At 42.5% G+C, this 19,105-nt stretch overlaps 1 protein-coding gene across 1 annotated transcript in view; it reads right to left on the bottom strand.

Annotated features, from left to right (window-relative positions):
• Nucleotides 1-18,620, bottom strand: part of Gpm6b (glycoprotein M6B) — a 155,479-nt gene extending 136,859 nt beyond the window's left edge. The window contains exon 1 of the mRNA XM_051142156.1: nt 18,392-18,620. Within this exon, the coding sequence (XP_050998113.1) occupies nt 18,392-18,395 (4 nt within the window). The 5' untranslated portion in view covers nt 18,396-18,620. The remainder of the gene's footprint in view (nt 1-18,391) is intronic.
• Nucleotides 18,621-19,105: the final 485 nt, after the last annotated feature.

Genomic DNA, 19,105 nt, shown 5'->3' on the forward strand with positions numbered 1-19,105 from the left:
TTCTGAATGAAGATCAATATCTATCATATCTCATCTCAATTAACTTAAAATATCTATCTTGATCTAAAAACATCTTTACCTCTAAACAACTAAGCTCAATTGTAAGACTAAACTATCTGGTTTTCAACCCCATCAGAGACTTGAAAAAAGCATAAAACTTAAATTCCTGAGTGAACCAGAAGTGCAGGTTAGCAGCTTCCAAAATGAAAAGATGACAGAGACAACTTTCTACTTGAATAGTCACCCAACACTCTCTATAACATTGGAGCATCATCTTCAGCCTTTTAGCCCAAATCTCTGACAGACATATTTGCAAGGCAGAAACTATTGAAGACTTGCTTACGCTGTCTTGGCAGAGTTTGGTCATTGACTCTGCCTGCATCTAAACTTGCCCATTTTTAGACAGAATTCTGTCTGTGGCACAAATGAGGACATTTTGCCCAGTGGCTTGTTTGCCACATTTGAGGCCAACTCCATAAGGAGGTTCTTTGATGTTCATCATCCTCTTTGAGGTAGGCTGGGTGTTGCCAGGTGTTAACTTGTCTTGTTGTCAAAGAATCATTAGAATAGTAAAAACATCTTTAAATCCTATATTCGTAGGTCTCTGAGGCTTTTAAAGACCTTATTTAACTATTTTACCTTATGTATCTATAGAATCATATTTATCTGTTATATCTAGGATATATATTCTTGTGATAAAATTTGACTAGTTTTTGACATGACCATGATTTGCTTCAATATACAAAATTCTATACCAATAAATTAAAAATAACCTTATTTGTGAGTAACAATTAAGGCCTTGAGTTGAGGAGTAGATTCAATAATCTACATTTTGTTCTATCCTCCCTCAATATCTGGTAGAGAGGATTTTCTGAAGTTCATTATGATGCAGTTTTGTACATGCCATTTGTAGTCCCCTGCCTTTTTTAAATGATAAAGAATAGTGCATTGCTGGGCATGGTGGCACATATCTGCCAACCCAGCACTACCAGGGAGGCAGAAACAGGAAGATCACCAAGGAGTTCAAGCTTAGCCTAGTATACATAAGCTGCTGCTAGGCCACTCAGAGATATGTAAGCAGACTGTCTGAAAAACAACAAGCCACAGTACCACATTCATAGTAAGAGTCCTGTGAGTAACAAGAGAATTATCTGAGTAGGTTGGCATTGTTACTAGTACTGGGGCCTATATCTGCTTCCAGGTGAGGCTTACCACACCAGTTACTTTGGCTTAGGCCTTTTCTTTTCCTGATCCTCTTTTTTTTTTTTAAATAGCAATCTATACTGGCCTTGAACTCCCTAAGTAGCTGAGGATGACCTTGAACTTCCAATCCTTCTGCCAGGATTACAGGTGTGTTCCACCAAGCCCACATTTATGAGATTCTGGGGATCAAACCCAAAGTTTGCTGTATGCTAGATGAGAACATGAAAAGACTGAGCTACAGCCCCAGCCTTGTTTTCTTTCCCTCCCTCCCTGCCCTGCAAGACAGGGTTTCTCTGTGTAGCCCTACCTGTCCTGGACTCATTTTGTAGACCAGGCTGACCTGAAACTCACAGAATTCAACTGCCTCTGCTTCCAGAGTGGCAGACTAAAGGCGTGTATCACCATGTTCAGCTGTTTTCTTTTCTTTTTTTTTTTTTTAATATCTCATTTGCTGTGTTAAGACTGGAAACTAATTCTATCACAACGAAATTACTTCTTTGTCTTCACAAATCCCTAACGGTTAAAATAAGATGGTAAAATAAAAAGAATCTTATTTTCACATCCAAATTTAGACTTTAGTTTAACCTATTTACTTATGTGCTTAATTATTGGTGTTATGGACGAAAGCTAAGTCCCTGTGCATGCTGAGCACGCGCTTCACCACTGAGCCATGCCCTGAACCAATACTTATTTATTTATCCATTTGTTTTACAGTGCTGAGGATTGAACCCAGGACCTTGCATATACGAGGCAAATGTCCTACCATTAAGGAATACTCTTATTTATTTATTTATTTATTTATTTATATTTGCAGTGTTGGAAATGGAGCTCTAGGCCACCAGTATCCCTGGCAAGTGACGTACACCCTCAACCCTTGATTTCAATTTTACATTGTAAAGTATTCACATTATTTTACATTATGAAGCTACCCAATATGTGTGTGTGGGGGGGTCACATTTATAAAAGAAGAAAACCCTGAGAATGACTCTTAAGTCTGCAGCCTTTTAAGGTGGCTGCAATCTAAACATGTCTAGGTGTGTGTACTAAGGACCATCGATAGACACAGAAAGTATTCACAAATTTGATTTGAGTCTTCACTGCCCATGAGACAGTAACAGCACCCTACTTCTAAAAATCACATTCTTGCCAGCAGTGGCAATGGTGGCATGTGCCTTTAATCCCAGCACTTGGGATGCAGAGGCAGGCAGATCTCTGTAAATTCAGGGACAGACTGGTCTACAAAGAGAGTCCTGGACATCCAGGGCTATTACACAGAAAAAGCTTGTCTCAAAAAAACAGAATAAAACAAAAAACAAAAACCTCAACCCAACTAATCAAATAAACAAAAAATAACATTCCCAAAGCTTATCTTTTTGGAAAATTACATTTGTGTCTTCTGTTGCCCTTGAAATAAATAAATAAATAAAGTTTGAGGCCTTGTTGAAGAATACAAATATTTCTATGAAGTGATGAGTAGCAGCCGCACACGTAATCTCATTTGACAGCTGAATAAGCTGCTTTCCGAAATAAATCAAGCCTGTGCTACAGGCCAACTGCTGGCCTCCTCTTTGCAGGGTGCGTCGTTATGTAAAATATTCTGGGAGAAGTGTTCCATTAAATTACTTAGGGAAACTAGGTAATCTTGAATTGACCATGAAATTTTCATTTTCCCACAAGTAACATCACTTGAACTTGGAAGTAACATGTGGACATTGCGGAGACACAATGGAAAATTGCCTTTTTTCTTTCTCTTCCAACTGGGAACTACTGTTTCTCTTGCCTCCATCTATCAAGTGCTGAGATTGAAGGCCTGTGTCCCTTTCCCTGCTCTTTTATTTGTTTGATTTGTATTTGTGTGTGTGTGTGTGTGTGTGTGTGTGTGTGTGTGTGTGTGTGTGTTTGAGAGAGAGAGAGAGAGAGAGAGAGAGAGAGAGAGAGAGAGAGAGACAGAGAGAGAGACAGAGAGAGACAGAGAGAGACAGAGAGACAGAGAGACAAAGAGAGAGAGACAGAGAGACTAAATCATGCTGTGTAGCCCAGACTGGCCTCATACTCACAGTGATCCTCCTGCCTCTACGTCCCAAGTTAAAAAAAAAATGTATTATTATGGGAGACCATGTATGGTCAGAAGACAACTTTGTGAAGTTGATTCTTTCCTTCTACCTTTAAGTGGATTCTGGGGAGACAACACTCAGATTGCCAGGCTTAGTGACAAGCACTTTTATCCACGGAACCATCTTGCTGTCCCCACAGTTATTATTTAGCTGATTACTTGCACTGCCTTTTCTAATTAGTGTTATTTCCAAAAAGAATGTAGAGATCCTGGTCATACTGAGAGAGAGTGAGACTCCAAATCACTTTTTTTTTTAGTAAGAAAATGCTGGTAAGCAGTAGAGAGCACCGTGCAACGACGGCTGCTTGCTTCACAATTTCTCTAGAAGCCTATGAAGTTTGGAGGCACAGGTTAAATGTTAAACTGTCATTTCCACACAATAACAGATTTACCATCTTGTGATGAGGGAATCTTCTTTAGGACTTCAAAAACCCTAAGGACAGGGCCTGCTAGTTCAGTCTTTATGGAGATTACAAGAAAGAAGGAAAGGGTTTAGGTTGGACATAGAAAATTTCCTTCTATTGAAAATGGTTGTACCCCAAGAGAGACTGTGAAATTTTAACAGGAATCCATTAGAAATAGTTTCAAAGCTTGGCAGTAGTGGCACATGTCTTTAAACTCAACAGTCCTGAGGCCGAGACATGCGTATGTCTACAAGTTTGAGGTCAGCCTGGTCCACAAAGAGTTCCTTGTCTCAAAACAGAAAAAAAGCCTGGTCTACAAAGTGAGTCCAGGACAGCCAAGGCTACACAGAGAAACCCTGTCTCGAAAAAGCAAAAAAGCAAAAAACCAAACAACAACAACAACAACAAAAAACAAACAAACAAAAAAACCAGAAACAAAAACAAAGACAAAAAATACCTTTCAAATCTAGGCATGGAAGTACACACCATTCTTGCATTTGGGGCAGGGCATGTGAAAACCAAAGATCATGAGTTCAAGACCAGACATAGCTGTAGAGCAAGCTCCAGGCCAGCCTGGACTACATGAGATTGTCTCAAAAAACAAAACAAAACAAAACCAACCAACCTAAACCCTGAAGCAGTGACAGTGTCACATAGCTATTATACGTAGCTCTTACCAACAAGCTAGTATGTGTTAACTCAGAATCAACTTTTCTTTTTTCTTTCTTTCTTTCTTTCGTCTTTCTTCTTTCTTTCTTTCTTTCTTTCTTTCTTTCTTTCTTTCTTTCTGAGACAGGGTTTCTCTGTGAAGCCTTGGCTTTTCTGGACTCGCTTTGTAGACCAGGCTGGACTTGAACTCACAGAGATCTGCCTGCCTATGCCTCTCTAGTGCTGGGATTACAGGCGTGTGCCACTATGCCCAGCTTGAATCAAATTTTCTATACTGACTGTTTTGTTGACCAAGTTTGCCCATTGGCTGGATATCCTAAAGTCCCAAGTGTATGGAAGGGAACTGTGACATTCCATGGAGTTCAACTTGACCTTATTTGATTTACTTTTAAAGAAGCTACTAAGACTACGAGAGACCTTAAAATAATGTTAAGAGGATGTGAAATCATTATTGGGTACTGAAGGTCAAATGTCTACAAATGGGAAGACTGGGATCATGAAGAATCAGCTTGTTGGTCAGTACATTTACTTAAGTCCCACTCAAAAGCCTACCAGGGATGCTGGTGGAGCATGAAAAGCTCATTCTAAAAGCAGGGACCAAGAATAGCCCAGTATAGAAGAGCTAAAAGAAGCAACTTCTGTGAGATTGCCAGGCTTATTTTAAATGGATAGTAATCAAGGCTGTTTATATTAGCACAGAGATATACTCACACACATATGTAATACATATCCATAAAATATAAAACCAACACAAAAAGGATGAGTTACACACCATGGGTGGTTTCTATACAGAGAATATAAAATAGCACACTTCAGCCTCACTCTACAAGAAAAGAAAAACATCCTGATGTAGAAAAAGGGCTTAAGGGACAGGGAGGGCTTGATGTGAAAGCATGAGGACCTGAGTTCAAATCCCCAGTAGACACATAACAAGCTCGGAATGAGGTAATGGGCAGAAGAGATGGCTCGATTTTTTAAGAGTATTTTTTGTTCTTACAGAGGATCTAGGATTGGTTCCCTATATCCATATGGTAGACATTTCTGTAACTCCAGTTCCAGGAGATGCAACCTCCTCTTTTGACTTGAGTGTCCCAGAATCATATGTAGTATACATACATTCATTCATACATACATACATACATACATACATACATACATACATACATACATCTAGGCATTCACACACACATCATACAAGTAAATACATCTTTAAAAAACTAGGCATGATTTGGACATCTGGAACTCTGATGCTAAGTAAGGAGGGGTTGGGCAGAGATAAGAGGATTGCCTGGGTCTGTTGGTCACCAGCCCATCCCCCACTCCCAATAAGCAAAACAAAACAAAACCAAAACAAAGCCAAACTCCAGTGAGTTCCAAGTTCATGTAACATCTTGTCTCAGGATTAAGGTGGAGAGTGAGAGGTCACCTCTGACCTCTGTGGGCTCATGCACACCACTGCATACACAAGAAAGTATACATACACACACAACACAGACAAGTAAAGGAAGACTGAAAAATTCAAAGTCTAATTTGGTAAAAAAAAAAATTTTTTTTTTGGAAAAAAAACATCAGAGGAAAAGAAAAACATTTTCCTGACCATAGGGACAAGGATGATTTTTAAATAAGACAAGGGGAGAAAAGCACAAATTATAAAGTAGTAAAGGAAGCATTGATATTTGGGATTTTCTGATAAACTGAAAACTCAGTACAATAAGGGGCATGTTCGGCAAAGTCAAAGGTGGGTCACACACAGGACAAACTGGCACTGACCATATAATTTCTAAAGATTAGGATCCAAAAGGTATATGAAGACAAACAAGGACACAAATAGAAGACAAAACCCAAGAGGCCAAAAACCTCCCTAACCCACACTTTCAACATCTCTTGGGGGGCGGGGAATTCAACATAAAAGCCCTAAAATACCATTTCATACCTACCAGATTTATTTTTTAAAAATTGAGCAATATAAATATACCAAAGCTGAAGGCACCAGGAAGCTAAAATTCTCTCATGCTCTCAGGAGGAGAATGCATGGGAGTAATCATTTAGAAAGGCATGATGTCATGATAAAATTTAAAGGCAGTTCTGTGGGACAATAAAGAATCCATTCTGCTGACCACATCTTTATTGTGGTCAAGAAGATAAAACTGAGGAAAGACAGACAGGTTATAGCTGTGTATGTCCAAACAATGTTCAAAGAAGTCATTTGTCGAAGATAATTCTGTATCTATTTGCGTATCTGCAGGATGAAAATCTGAAATCATTACAGTCACTCGAACCTTTTTCCAACTTTGTACTCTTATTTACTGCCAGCTTCTGAGGAATTGTGGTTAATTCAGACACATCCTGAGTCCCAATCCTATTCAGGAAACTCATTGGAGAAAGGCCCTGGCATCTAGTGCAGCCTTATATCCTGAAGCCAGAAAGCATCCATATTGATCATTTCCGGAATGATCTAAGCTAACAGTGACAGCTTCCTCTCTATGGAAAGCTCCTCAGCATGTACTTTCCCTCTCATGGGGATATATTATTTTCCTCATCTCTTCAGCTCCATCATGTTTTCACATACAACCCATCTCTTGTCTATTTTCCAAGTTCTCTCACAGCTGCTGTGATTTTCACCTAAAATAGGAGGTACAAACCCATGCTTTATATACCTTTTTACCAAATTTGTATAGACAGAGGCTTTTCATAAATGCTCTTAACCATAATTATTCAGAAGCATGCTTTTCTTCTGAACAGAAAATATCCCTGGGTTTTAAAATGGTGTTTTTAATATTGAGAAAAAGCTGCCAGCATTTATATTGTACGAGTCAATTGACATAAAATGTAAAACTATACTGCTAGAAATTAGTGATTACCCTTGGTGGGAATGACAGAAAGGCCCTTTCTAAGGGGCTCCTAGTTCTTCTTCCTCTTCCTCCTCCTCCTCTTCTCCTCCTCCTCCTTTTCCTCCTCTTCCTCCTCTTCTTCTTTTTTCTCCTCCTTTTCCTCTTTCCCTTTCTCCTCCTCTTGCTCATCATCATCCTCTCTTCCTCCTTCTGTTCTCCTCCTCCTTCTCTCTCCCGTCCACTTCCTTCCCCTCCACTTTCCATCTTGAGGTAGGGTCTTATTATGTAGCCCTGGCTGTCGTGGAACTCACTGTGTAGACCAGGCTGGCCTCAAACTCACAGAGATCCTCTGCCTCTAAAGAGCTGAGATTAAACAGTTCACTACCAGGCTTGGCCTTTTTTTTTCCAGTGGTGGGGACAGAACCCATGGTCTCTCACGTGCTAGGCAAGTACTTAATCACTGAGATAATATGCCTGGGCCTATGTTCTGCATTTGTAAAAATGTATCAAGCCTGTATGCTTATGATCTGCACACTTTTTGTGGCTAACAAATGCTAAATGAGTTTGTAATAGCCATGCCTGTAACAAAGCATCTAACAGTATTTGTGACAAGCCCTCGTCACGTAATATCCAGTACAGAAGCTTTGCAGAATGGCCATAATTCACACACACTGGAGCTTTAACCCTTTAACATTTTGGATTCTGTTTTTCTTGTCATGCAAAGTGTCAGAACATGCCAAGTGAGAAGATGAAGAGGGCAATATGAAATAAGGGGCTACATCAAATAATGTGACCCAAGGTGCTTGTGAGACTTTGCTAATGGTAACTCGGTTCTTCACTCACTGTATGAAGGAACTGATGTCTGAACTCAAGCTGTCATTTGAAAACTCGCCATGAGAACAGCCTTTCCAGTGAGAGGTTGTAAACACCACACTCCCCACCTACAGCAGCGACCTGCTGCACATAAATGAACAGCAGGACTCGTGGGTTCCTCCAAACTTTCACTTCTGATGTGCCTTCTGTAGTTTTTAAAACCTCGTTTACAAGTATGGTCAGATTTCTGGGCCTTCTAGTCTTTCCTGGGGTGGGTTAAGAGCGGTGAAGACCAGGTGGGTTAAGACTAGGAAGGACGATCCAGTGGTCACAGGAGAGAGATCTCTGAGCAACAAGTGGGAAGTCAGTCTATGTACTTCACTCTTGAACTTGAGAAACATGATGAAGATACAGCCAGGCACTCGAAGGACAACCTGTAGGAAGGCAGCCTTAAAGCCTTAATCTGGTTAGATTTGATTCTAGCTAAGGAGATGAAGTCTAAATTTGGAAGGGCCATTGTAGTAATTAAGGACGTGATTAGCTCCTTTATGTCTTTCCAAGTACCCAAACCAAGGGGGGATAATGTTAGCGATTTTAGTAAGCACAACAAATGTCAGAGACAGAGCCCTTTGAGCGAGAAAGTATACCACACATTAGACAAAGTGACCCAAGTAAACCAGGGGAGGGGGAGGGCATGGTGCCTCAATATTGAGGTGGTTTATAGTGTCATTTTACTTCCAGGAAAGCATGAACCATGTGGCCTACCAAGCTCCCCAGTGAAGTGCAATCTCCTCTAGTGATGTTAGAAAAAGATCAAAACAAAATACAACGCTCTTAAGCTGGGGGTGGGGGTTAAAGCAAGCATTCCTCTCTTTTTAACCAGAGATTCACTGAATGTGCAGACATGCTCAGCCAAGTCCTCAATGATGCTATGACTCTGACTTTATGATATTGTGGCACACAAAGGTTTTTAGTAGCCACTCCCTTTTCTGAGACAAGATTTCATGTAGCCCACACTGGCCTCAGATTTTCGATGTAGGCAAGGATAACTTTGAACTTCTGATTTTCCTACCTTTGCCTTCCAAGGGCTGGGATTCTATGCATGTGTCATCATCATTAGGTACAGAGGATTGAACCTAGGGCTTCCTGCACATGAGAAATATACTCTACCAATTGAGCTATATCTGCACTCTCCTCTTACAAAACACTTCTCAGTATGGCTCCTTACCCATCCCCTAGGCCATTAAGGTGATCAGACCATATCTGGGGACATTTGACTGTTATAATTATAGGAATGGCACAGCATGTAGTGACTAGAGGTCAGGGATGCTGCTAAGTATTCGGCAATACACCAGTGAGAGACACAAGAGGACAACGACAGGTGAATATGACCAAATTACATGTACACATATGAAAAGGCCATAAGGAAGGCCATTGTTATATATCATTAACATATGCCAATTTTTTAAAACTCTAAAAGACAAAAAGCAAGGGAGAGGGGACAGGGAGCTTCTAGGTTGCTCAGCCCATAGATTTTCTGTGAGGTTAAGTGTAGCAAAAGAGGGCATGGAAGTTCCTCATGACTTCCCTCCTACCTTACCCTACGCACCTCTCTAGCTGTAGGCACTATAAAATCCTTCATAATGAATCAGCAGACATGCTTAAAAAAATAACAATGACCAGATAAATAGACACGAGTGGTATTCTACTTCAATTTCAAATCATGAAGGAGTTACGTCAAAGTCACTCCTTATCTTTTTCCATCCGAGGAAGTTTACACTTTGTTCTGTGCACTTGAAAGGGAGGCGATAAAAGATTTGCAAGGTTCTTTGTGCTCATTTATAGTAAACTAAATTGTGTTATTCCCAACTGGATCATGGTCAGCCCACCAAATTTGTTTTCCTTATTTACATTCTTATTACTTTTACTTATTGTGTATATAATGCCCAAGTGCACGCTATGCTGTGTGTGCCGAGGTCAGATGACACTTGAGGCAGTCAGTCTCAAACCTCCAGCATGTGGGTCCCAGAAATCGAACCCAGATGGCCAGTCTTGGTGGCAACGACTTTATTTGCTGAGTCCCCAGACCTTCTTTTCTATTCTCCACCACACCAACCCCTTCCTATGTCCAGTTAGTTTCTTTAGGCTCCCACTGATAAGCCTTGTTCGCTCCTACCTCTTCAGCATGGGTAGCCCCAATCCTTTCTCTCCTTCCTCATAGGACACCTTCAGCGCAAGTCTGCACTAGAACCCTCACAGAGGAGACAAGGTCTCAGTCTTTGCAGAACTCTGCCTATGCTTTCATTTGGAAGTTTACAACCAGGGACTCTATGTTAGTGGAGCTTTCTCTAGCTTTTTTTCTTTTCTTTTCTTTTTAGACAGGGTTTCTCTGTGGAGCCTTGGCTGTCCTGGACTCACTTTGTAGACCAGGCTGGCCTCGAACTCACAATGATCTGCCTGCCTCTGCCCCCTGAGTGCTGGGATTAAAGGTGTGCACCACCAATGCCTGGCTTAGTTTTGTTGTGTTTTAATTTGGGGAATACTGGGGGTGGAATCCAGTGCCTTATGCACTGGTAGGCAAGTTCTTTACCATTGAGCTATTCCCAAGTACCGCCTTCGTGGAGTGTGAGTGAGTGAGTGTGCATGTGTGTGTGTGTGTGTGTGTGTGTGTGCGTGTGTGTATGCACATTTGTGTGCAGGTATACGTGTGCGCATGTATGTGGATGTCAGAACACACATTGGTGTCATTCCTCAGGTATTGTCTACTGTCGATTTTGTCTTTTGAGTCGGTGATCTGGCTAAACTGTTTGGCCAGCAAGGCTCAGGAATCCATCTGCTTTCACCTTGGGTTCTGAGGCTTGAACTCCAGTCTTCATGCTTGTGGGACAAACGCTTTACTGATTGAGCTCTCTCTCCATCTCCTTTCCTCATTAGAGCAGCAGCAACAACAACAGTAACAACAGCTTTATTTTGAGACAAGAGCTCATAAGTTGCCTGGGCTATCCTTAAACTGCCTTTGTAACCCAAATGGTCCTTCACCTTGCCTTGTTAAGTAGCTAGGATTACACGCTTCCATCACCATGTTCAGCTTTAATGGTCATCCTTTTAGTCCCTAGGGGAGACTGCCATTTTCCTTCAGCTGTCACTTACTTGCTTAAAAGCCCTTCATGATTCTCTATGGCTAACAGAGTACTGACTGATTGCTTCCCAGGCATGATACCACACAGTCTGGCCTCAGCTCTCCCCACCCGTCCACATCTGACCATTCTCCTTTCCTTAAGGTATCCACAAAACAGCCTCTGTCGGGGCTCCTGCCTTTCCTCGTCTGTTCACAGGCCCTGAATATTCTGTCTCAGACACCTCCTTAGTCATTTTTTCCCCTACAGGACCTTCTCCATGGGTTTTGTAAAATTGCCTTGGTATCTTTGGGGGGGGGGGGTTGAGTCTATGCTTATCTGAGTTTTGCTTCAAGGCATAACACACGTCCTTGGTGCATCTAAGCAGGTCTCCTCCGTTCCTTTAATAGTCAGGGTGTTGTACTACCAGGAAGGCAGAGGCACAAGCTTCATTCTGCACATGCTCACTTCAGGGTACTGTGGTACATGCTGATTTAACCCTAAAGCTGTTGAGAATGGAAAAGCAACATTTTGATGCTTTTTAATTCTCAAAACAATGGAAGTTTTCACCAAAATTAAGTATTTCCCTAGATTTCCCAAATTTCACAAATTTGACAAGAAGAACTTATTTTTCACTGAGAGAAGAAAATCTAACATCATGAGACAAAAAGCTAAAGGCAAAACAATAACAACCACAATAATGGAGGATCATTCAAACTGCTGTGTAAATTGTTTTTGTGTCTGTGCTGCCTGAAGTGATGGAATTACTTTGAAGGCAATTTCCAGTGCTAAAATTCTGTTACTATGTAAAATGGTGTGACACAAATATTAATTTTAATTACACTATGATGTTATTTGTACTATTTAATCAAAAATGGTTTATCATAGCTTGTAATGATTTTGCATATGTTAGGGTCCATATATGTCTATTGGAGGAAAGTTGCATCTTATATGATATATTCCATTTTTTCTAACAAAATATATCTGGAGCTCCTATAATATGCTGATCATTCAAATGAACACTGGGTAGCAACAATGCATAGAGTTATCTCTGCTTTTGAAACAATTGGTTATTTGAGCAGCAAGGAAGACAGTCATATTATTAATAAATATACCAATGTGTCAGGCCATGATCACCAGTACGATCATGTTACAATGATCTAAATGATGAATATGACCCCAATATATAATAGAAGTGCTCTTACCAACATCATTCACCCAGCATATTGCACTCACTTCATTGCCTTGTGTGATGGTCAATATTGTCAACTTCACAAGATGTTGACTCAGCTAGGAGGCAAGCCTCTGCCCTCCTAGACACTGCTGTGAGGGATTAATTGGATTAGGCTGGCCTTTGTGCATATCTGTGAAGGAATATCTAGATTAATTTAATTGAGGTGGGAAGGCCCACCTTACCTGCCCGTGTGTGTCATCCCATAAAAACAAAAATGAGCCGAGTACTTGCATTCATTGTTCTGCCTCCCATGGCTGGAATGTGATCAGCAGCCTCAAACTCCTGCGGCATGGACTTCTTACCATATGGATTGTACCTTCAAACAGTAAGCCAAATAAACCCTTTCTCTCTTAAGTTGCTTTTGTCTGGTGTTTTTATCATAGCAATGAGACAAAGTAACTAGAGCACTTTGTATCTTCTATTCTTTTTTAAAATCTTACTTAATATTGCCCACAAAACTGGAGTTCTTCTCCAAATGATAATTATTACTTCTCTTATCAGTTTATGCACTTAAGAAGAGTCCTTTGTCTTTGTCCCAAAAGGTATTCATAACAGTTGTATTTGTTACCATAATTATGCAAATTAATCCAACATTGCATAAACTAACGAAATATGAGTCCCCAAGGGAAGTTTTCTTTCTTTTCAAACCAGGTCCATTGCTTTGCAAAGTCTTATCCAAAATGAGTCACTTGGAAAATAGTTGCCAAAATAATAAATGGTAATAAACTGTTAAAAGTTTTATGGGGAGTGGGGTGGGTGATGTGAAAGGATTCTGCACACAGACCAGATTCAAGTGTCTTTATATCTCATTTTACTTTAAAAGTATTGCAAACTGGTCATTATAAACCAATGAGTGGCTATGATTCATGTATGGAAAACTTCAAGGAACCCCAATCCCAGTTGGGATTTCTTGGTCAAAGAAAGGCCTTGAGTATCCAACAAAAACTCAGCAGATTAATGTTTAAAGATAACAAATACATTTAGGACACAGAAAAGGCACTTTATAGGATTTACCACTTTGGCATTTTCAAGAAAGCATCCAACTGCTTGATCCCGGATGTCACTGTCCTCTAAAATGCCCTGGGGAGGCCAAGTGGTTTGGCCAACAGCTACTGCTAGGGCAAAAATAAAGAATCAATTACTTCTTGTTTGTCACATACAGTCCTTGGTGGACTTGGTTTGAGGTTTACTCAGAAAATTTCAGCCTGCTTTGAAAAGAGCCTCTCTGAGGCCCCGGGTGGGCTCCTCACTAGACATTTAGTCTCAGAAGGAAGCTGCCTAGCACATGCTGGGACCATTTCCTGCCCAGTTATGCATCAGGACACCACTCTTTTGTCTCCAATTGCATCTGAATTTCTAAGCAAACTTCTAAAACTAAATGTTGTATGGAGGGGTCTTCAGGGCACTGCTTCCTTTTGGAGCACAGCCTGGGTGTGGGGGTCAGGAAGAGCTCTATAAAGACAAGAGGGTAAACACCAGAGCTGGAAATGTTTTTAAAAAGGCATCCTTAGGGCTCTGTCCATCACTTGCCTTGGAGAACAGCCATCATCCTGTAGGCGGGCACATGGAAGGTGCCAGCATTTCACCCAACTACAAATGACGTTTGGCTGCTGCCTGGACAGAACCAAACAGTATTTAAGCAATGAGGGAACTGTTTGCTCTTATGTTTTCAATTATAATAATACTTTTTCATTTTTGAGCCCTAAATTACATACTTGTAGATGTGTATGGATTTAAGGAAGTAGTTTTATAGATTTACTTTCTGTAGTAGACTGAGGTTGAAGAGGCGAGAATGGTGTACAATGAGTATACAGTCAGTGGTGAGGGTAAGCTGGGGCATGGACCAGGTGCCTGACTTTCCTAGAGTTCTCTCTATTTTCCGGCTTTGGACAGGCTGGTTGTGTTAGGGCCTTTCCTTTCACCAAAATCTCCAGATGGTTTGTGACACATCATTATTACTCTGTTTCTGTCTATTTATGTCTGTCTGTCTGTCCGTCTCTCTCTCTCTCTCTCTCTCTCTCTCTCTCTCTCTCTCTCTCTCTCTCTCTGTGTGTGTGTGTGTGTGTGTGTGTGTGTGTGCCATGATGTTCATGTAAAAGTCAGTGAAAATTTTTCCAAAATGGGTTATCTCCTTCCGTCTTGTCAAGGCAAGGTCTTTCTTATTGTTTCTGCCTTGCTGTGTATTCTGGTCTAGTTGGCTCATGAGCTTCAGGGCAATTCTCTTCTCTCCACCTCCCATCTCAAAGTAGAAGTTTTGGGATTACAGATAAGACACCTCCAAATCCATCTTTTTTTATGTAGGGTTCAGGGATTAAGTTTAAGTAATCATGGTTGGGCGGTGGTGGCGCACGCCTTTAATCCTAGCACTCGGGAGGCAGAGGCAGGCGGATCGCTGTGAGTTCGAGGCCAGCCTGGTCTACAAAGTGAGTCCAGGATGGCGAAGGCTACACAGAGAAACCCCGTCTCGAAAAACAACAAAACAAAACAAAAATTTAGGTAATCAGGCTTATATGGCAAACTCTTTTACCAGCCTGGCTGAGCCATCTCAGTGACCTTGGATTTTCTTGTAAGCTTTATCTATTGTTAGTTTCTCTCTCTCTCTCTCTCTCTCTCTCTCTCTCTCTCTCTCTCTCTCTCTCTCTGTGTGTGTGTGTGTGTGTACTCAAGTGCTTGCCACAGTGTGCATGAGGACAGCTTTTGGGAGTCAGTTTCCCCTTCCAGTTATGCTGGCTAGCTGAGTCAACTCACTGGCACTTTTGTTTTTTCTTTCTTTCTTTCTTCTTTCTTTCTTTCTTGGGTCTGATGCAGCCCAGGCTGGCCTTAAACTAGCTTTATAGCCAAAGATATCTGTGAACCCCAAATCTTCTAGCCTCCATCCCCTAGGTGGTAAGATTATATAGCTATAAGCCACCACATATAATTTAAATGAATATTTTAAAGCAATAGTGACATGACTTTACTTTATAATCATAAAAAAATCCCATCAACTGGGTATAGTGGTCTTTGGCCCCAGCTATTTGAGAAGCAGAGAATCAGTTTGAGGCAGAAGAACCAGTTGAGCCCACCAGTTTGAAAACACCCTTAGGAAACATAGTGAGAGCCTGTCTTAAACTAAAATACATTCCCTTACTGTGAAAAATGAGTTAAATAATTATTTCCATCCATATTTTGTGACATTGGATTTCTTCACATCCAAGTAATAAAAAGCTAATGAAATGTCAGCATCTCTTTCTGGACACATGAGCCATATTCCACAGAGGTCTTTTGAGAATTTGTTGCATTGCATATGTTTAATTACTATGTCTTCAAGCCTATGAGCAGAAAAACAGAATCAAAACTGTGTTGGCCATAATAGGTTCCCATCAGATATAATAGAGTAGTGCTGGTAGATGGAGGACACGTTGTGGCATGTGAACTCTTCAGCTGGAGAAATAATTAGTCTCAGCACACTAATTTAGGTGGTGTACTCTATACAAACAATCCACCAACATCTCCTCATTGTGCCAAATAACCCACGTTACTGAGTTCAAACATTAATTGGCTTATTTCATTTATTGGAACATTGGGAAGAGGTAAATCCATAGAGACAGAAAGTCGGCTACTGGTTGCTAGGGTTGGAGGGCAGAGAGGATGAGGAGGGACTGCTAATGGGCACAGGTCTCTTTTGGGGGTGAAGATGGGGTAATAGTTACACAACTCTGTATCAAAACCTACTTTGAATGTGCGAATTGTACGTGAATGGTAGCTAAAACAGAGCAGAAAAGAAAATCAGTTGATTAGGCAATAAAAGCTCGTTTTCTTTGAAGACGAATGGAGAGATGGAATTGTATATGCAGCTGCTGGTTTTTTATCATGTTTTTTCTTTAACACTTTTTAAAATAGCTTAAAGTGAAACCCCAAGGGGGCTTTCATGTCTACAAATTTCATCTATTTCATCAGTGAAGTAACTGATACCACGTTAAGAAGTGTCGTGTGTATAAAAATCAATGGAATGGGCCAATGGTCAGAAATTTCCCAGCATTAATTCATTTACATTAGCTCATTTCATCAGGGTACAGTAATTAACAACATCTGGAAAAATAAAGCCAGTTCATTGCCCTGTAGTGTATTTACTTGGAGCTTAAAGGAAGTCACTATGTTTCCTTTTTGGCATGAGGGGAACTTACTTTTTTCACATAAATTACAAAACTAAAACCAAGGCTACTGCCAGAACCAATGAAGTATGCACAAATTAACATAAATTGGCAACCGTAATGTAGAACCAATAATTGTCCAAGACACAAAGTACTTCCTTGAGAGCAGGCTTCTGGCTTGGATATTTATTTCATGAGAACTGCAGCTCCTTTCCACGCCCACTTAAAAACAAAGCCCACCCCCAGTAAAGACCAGAGTCCTTCAAACACCACTGTGCAGAAGGTGCTCCTGTGCTGGACTGGAGTTCAAACAGCAGAAATAACTTCATTTCAGCAAAATCTCCGCTTTCCTCAATCCTGCAGTTCTGGGAAACTACAATTACCTTGGACAGCATTAGTTGCTAAAGCAGCTACAAGCTGCCCACACTTCTCATCTGACTTTTGGGCATGAACCTCATTTAAAAGAGAGACCAAGTTGATGGGTACTGCTCACTCACAGGAGAGCATTGAAAGCAGTAAGAACCAGAGTTACACGCCACCCACCCAGTTCTACTCTTTCTAGAAGACTCTTATCCTAGCTTTCATCTAACTTTTTGGGATGTATTTCTTCTTTCATATTTTGATCAGAGTAAGTTTTAAAATTGTTTAACGTTAATCCAGGGTGGTTTTTTTTTTTTAAACGGAAAATGTGTCCTTGCTATCTCTTTCCCAAAACTCAATCAGTAAAAAGAAAAAAAGAAAAAACAACCCACTTCCCCACCCCACACACGTAGAGGAGGGAGTGTAGTGACAAGTGCTGGCTGAAGGCTTGCTTGTGACTCTTAAGCCCTGGCCCGTTAACCTTCAGTGGTTAAGCCCACTGACTTTCACGTTAGAAAATGTTCCCGAGGGTCCCTTCTGAGTCCTCGTGGCGCTGTGGCTGGAGCTGTCACTAGAGAAGGAAAATGAAACAGAGAGAAACCCCTTTCTCATACATAGCTTTGCAAGCAGCCACACAAGGCTTATTTCCAAGGCACTCTGAGTTTTCCTCCCCATGGTGTGGGTTTAAGGACATGTTGCTGACGGCAGCATTTTGGGGAGGGAAGGGGTAGGAAATGACCGAAGGGATTCTCCAGCCACCTAACACCCACCTCTGGCCAGGTAATTTTCACTGTTGATAGTCGTTTCCCCAATTGCACTGGAACCCACTTCTCACTGGCTCCACCTGCTTAGGGGGTTCCACTTAGGCAATTGGAACAGGGAACAAAGAAAGACTTGCAGTACGTCCCATCCTGTCCCCTCCCACCCCTTCCCACTTCATTGGTTTCAAAGATCTGGGTTCCGAGAAAGGAATGTTCTTAGAAGATCCTGGCTTTAAGGGGGGGGGGGTGTGTGGATATGCTTCCTTGGGCTTCAGGAGAACTAAAGGTCCTAGGGCGAAACAGTACTGCACTCAGGGTTGGGAGCTCGGGTGACAGAGAGATCGTTCCAGGAATTGGGCAACAAGCCACTCTCTACCAACCCCTTGAAATAAAGCAGGAGCCTGTAGTCCGGGACGCGCTGCCCAATCCCCCTTGCTACCCGACTCTGGGCCCAGTTCTCTAGCTCCCGCGCTTAGCACGCGCCTGGGTACAGTGTAGGTGCAGCGGGAGTGGGGACGTCCCCGTGGATGGAGTAGGGAGGCGCACCTGGGCGTTGCGGACACCTGCGCGGTGCCCCTCCCACCTCCAGCCTCCTTCCCCTCCCGCACCAGTCTGGACTGGGTCACCCAGGTGGCTCAGGTAGCGCCACCTGAGCTGGGGTAGGGCGGGGCGCGCCCGGCTGTGAGGCGCGGACGCGAGGCCGTGGCCGTGGTGGTGGCCGTGGCGGTGGCGTGGGGCCAGCACGATCGCTTACCCATGGTTGGAGACTGGAGGGAGGGGTGCGAGCTCCAGGCGATTGGGTTCCCGGGGGACGCACGAGAGCCGGTGGCACAAGTTTGCAGGTCTGGCAGGCACGTGCGCGGGGCCGGGCTCCGGGCAGGCTGCGCTTGGCTGAGCTGGGCTGGCCGCTCTTCGCTCCTGGCCGGGCTGGGAGCGCCGCGCAGCTCCGCCTGCACTGGGGGCCGGCCGTGCCGAGAGGGGCCCTGACGTCAGCGCCGGGGGCTTTGTGCGCCCGGAGCGAGGGCCAGGCTGGGGGCAGTGACCGAGCCCGCCCTGTTGCCAAGCCTGTAGCTTTCACTGAGACCTTGGAGCGAGAGGCACGGAAACCAGAGAAGCAAGGCGGGGAGGGGGTGAGGGATGTAGAAAGAGGGGAGGGGGATCCTAGAATTTGGGGGCGTGAATCTACGTCCCAGATGAAAACTAGTACAGTTAAGGCGGGGCGCGGGGTGCTTGAAGTCTTAGCCACTCACTACCCGTTGTACAGATAAAGAAACTGAGGGGGCAGACACTGTTCGAAGGATACCCAGTATTGGGCAGAGCTGCTGTGGCAACGTACACACCTGAATCCTTTTGTACAGCTAACAAGCTGCAGGTGGTGACTTAATCGATTGGGCCTCAATCTAGTGGCATTTTAGAACCATCTAGTTTATCAGGGCATCTGTGAGTGGGTTCCAGGAAAGGGCTTCCA

The sequence above is a fragment of the Acomys russatus genome, chromosome X (genome assembly GCF_903995435.1).
Source record: "Acomys russatus chromosome X, mAcoRus1.1, whole genome shotgun sequence".
NCBI lineage: Eukaryota > Metazoa > Chordata > Mammalia > Rodentia > Muridae > Acomys > Acomys russatus.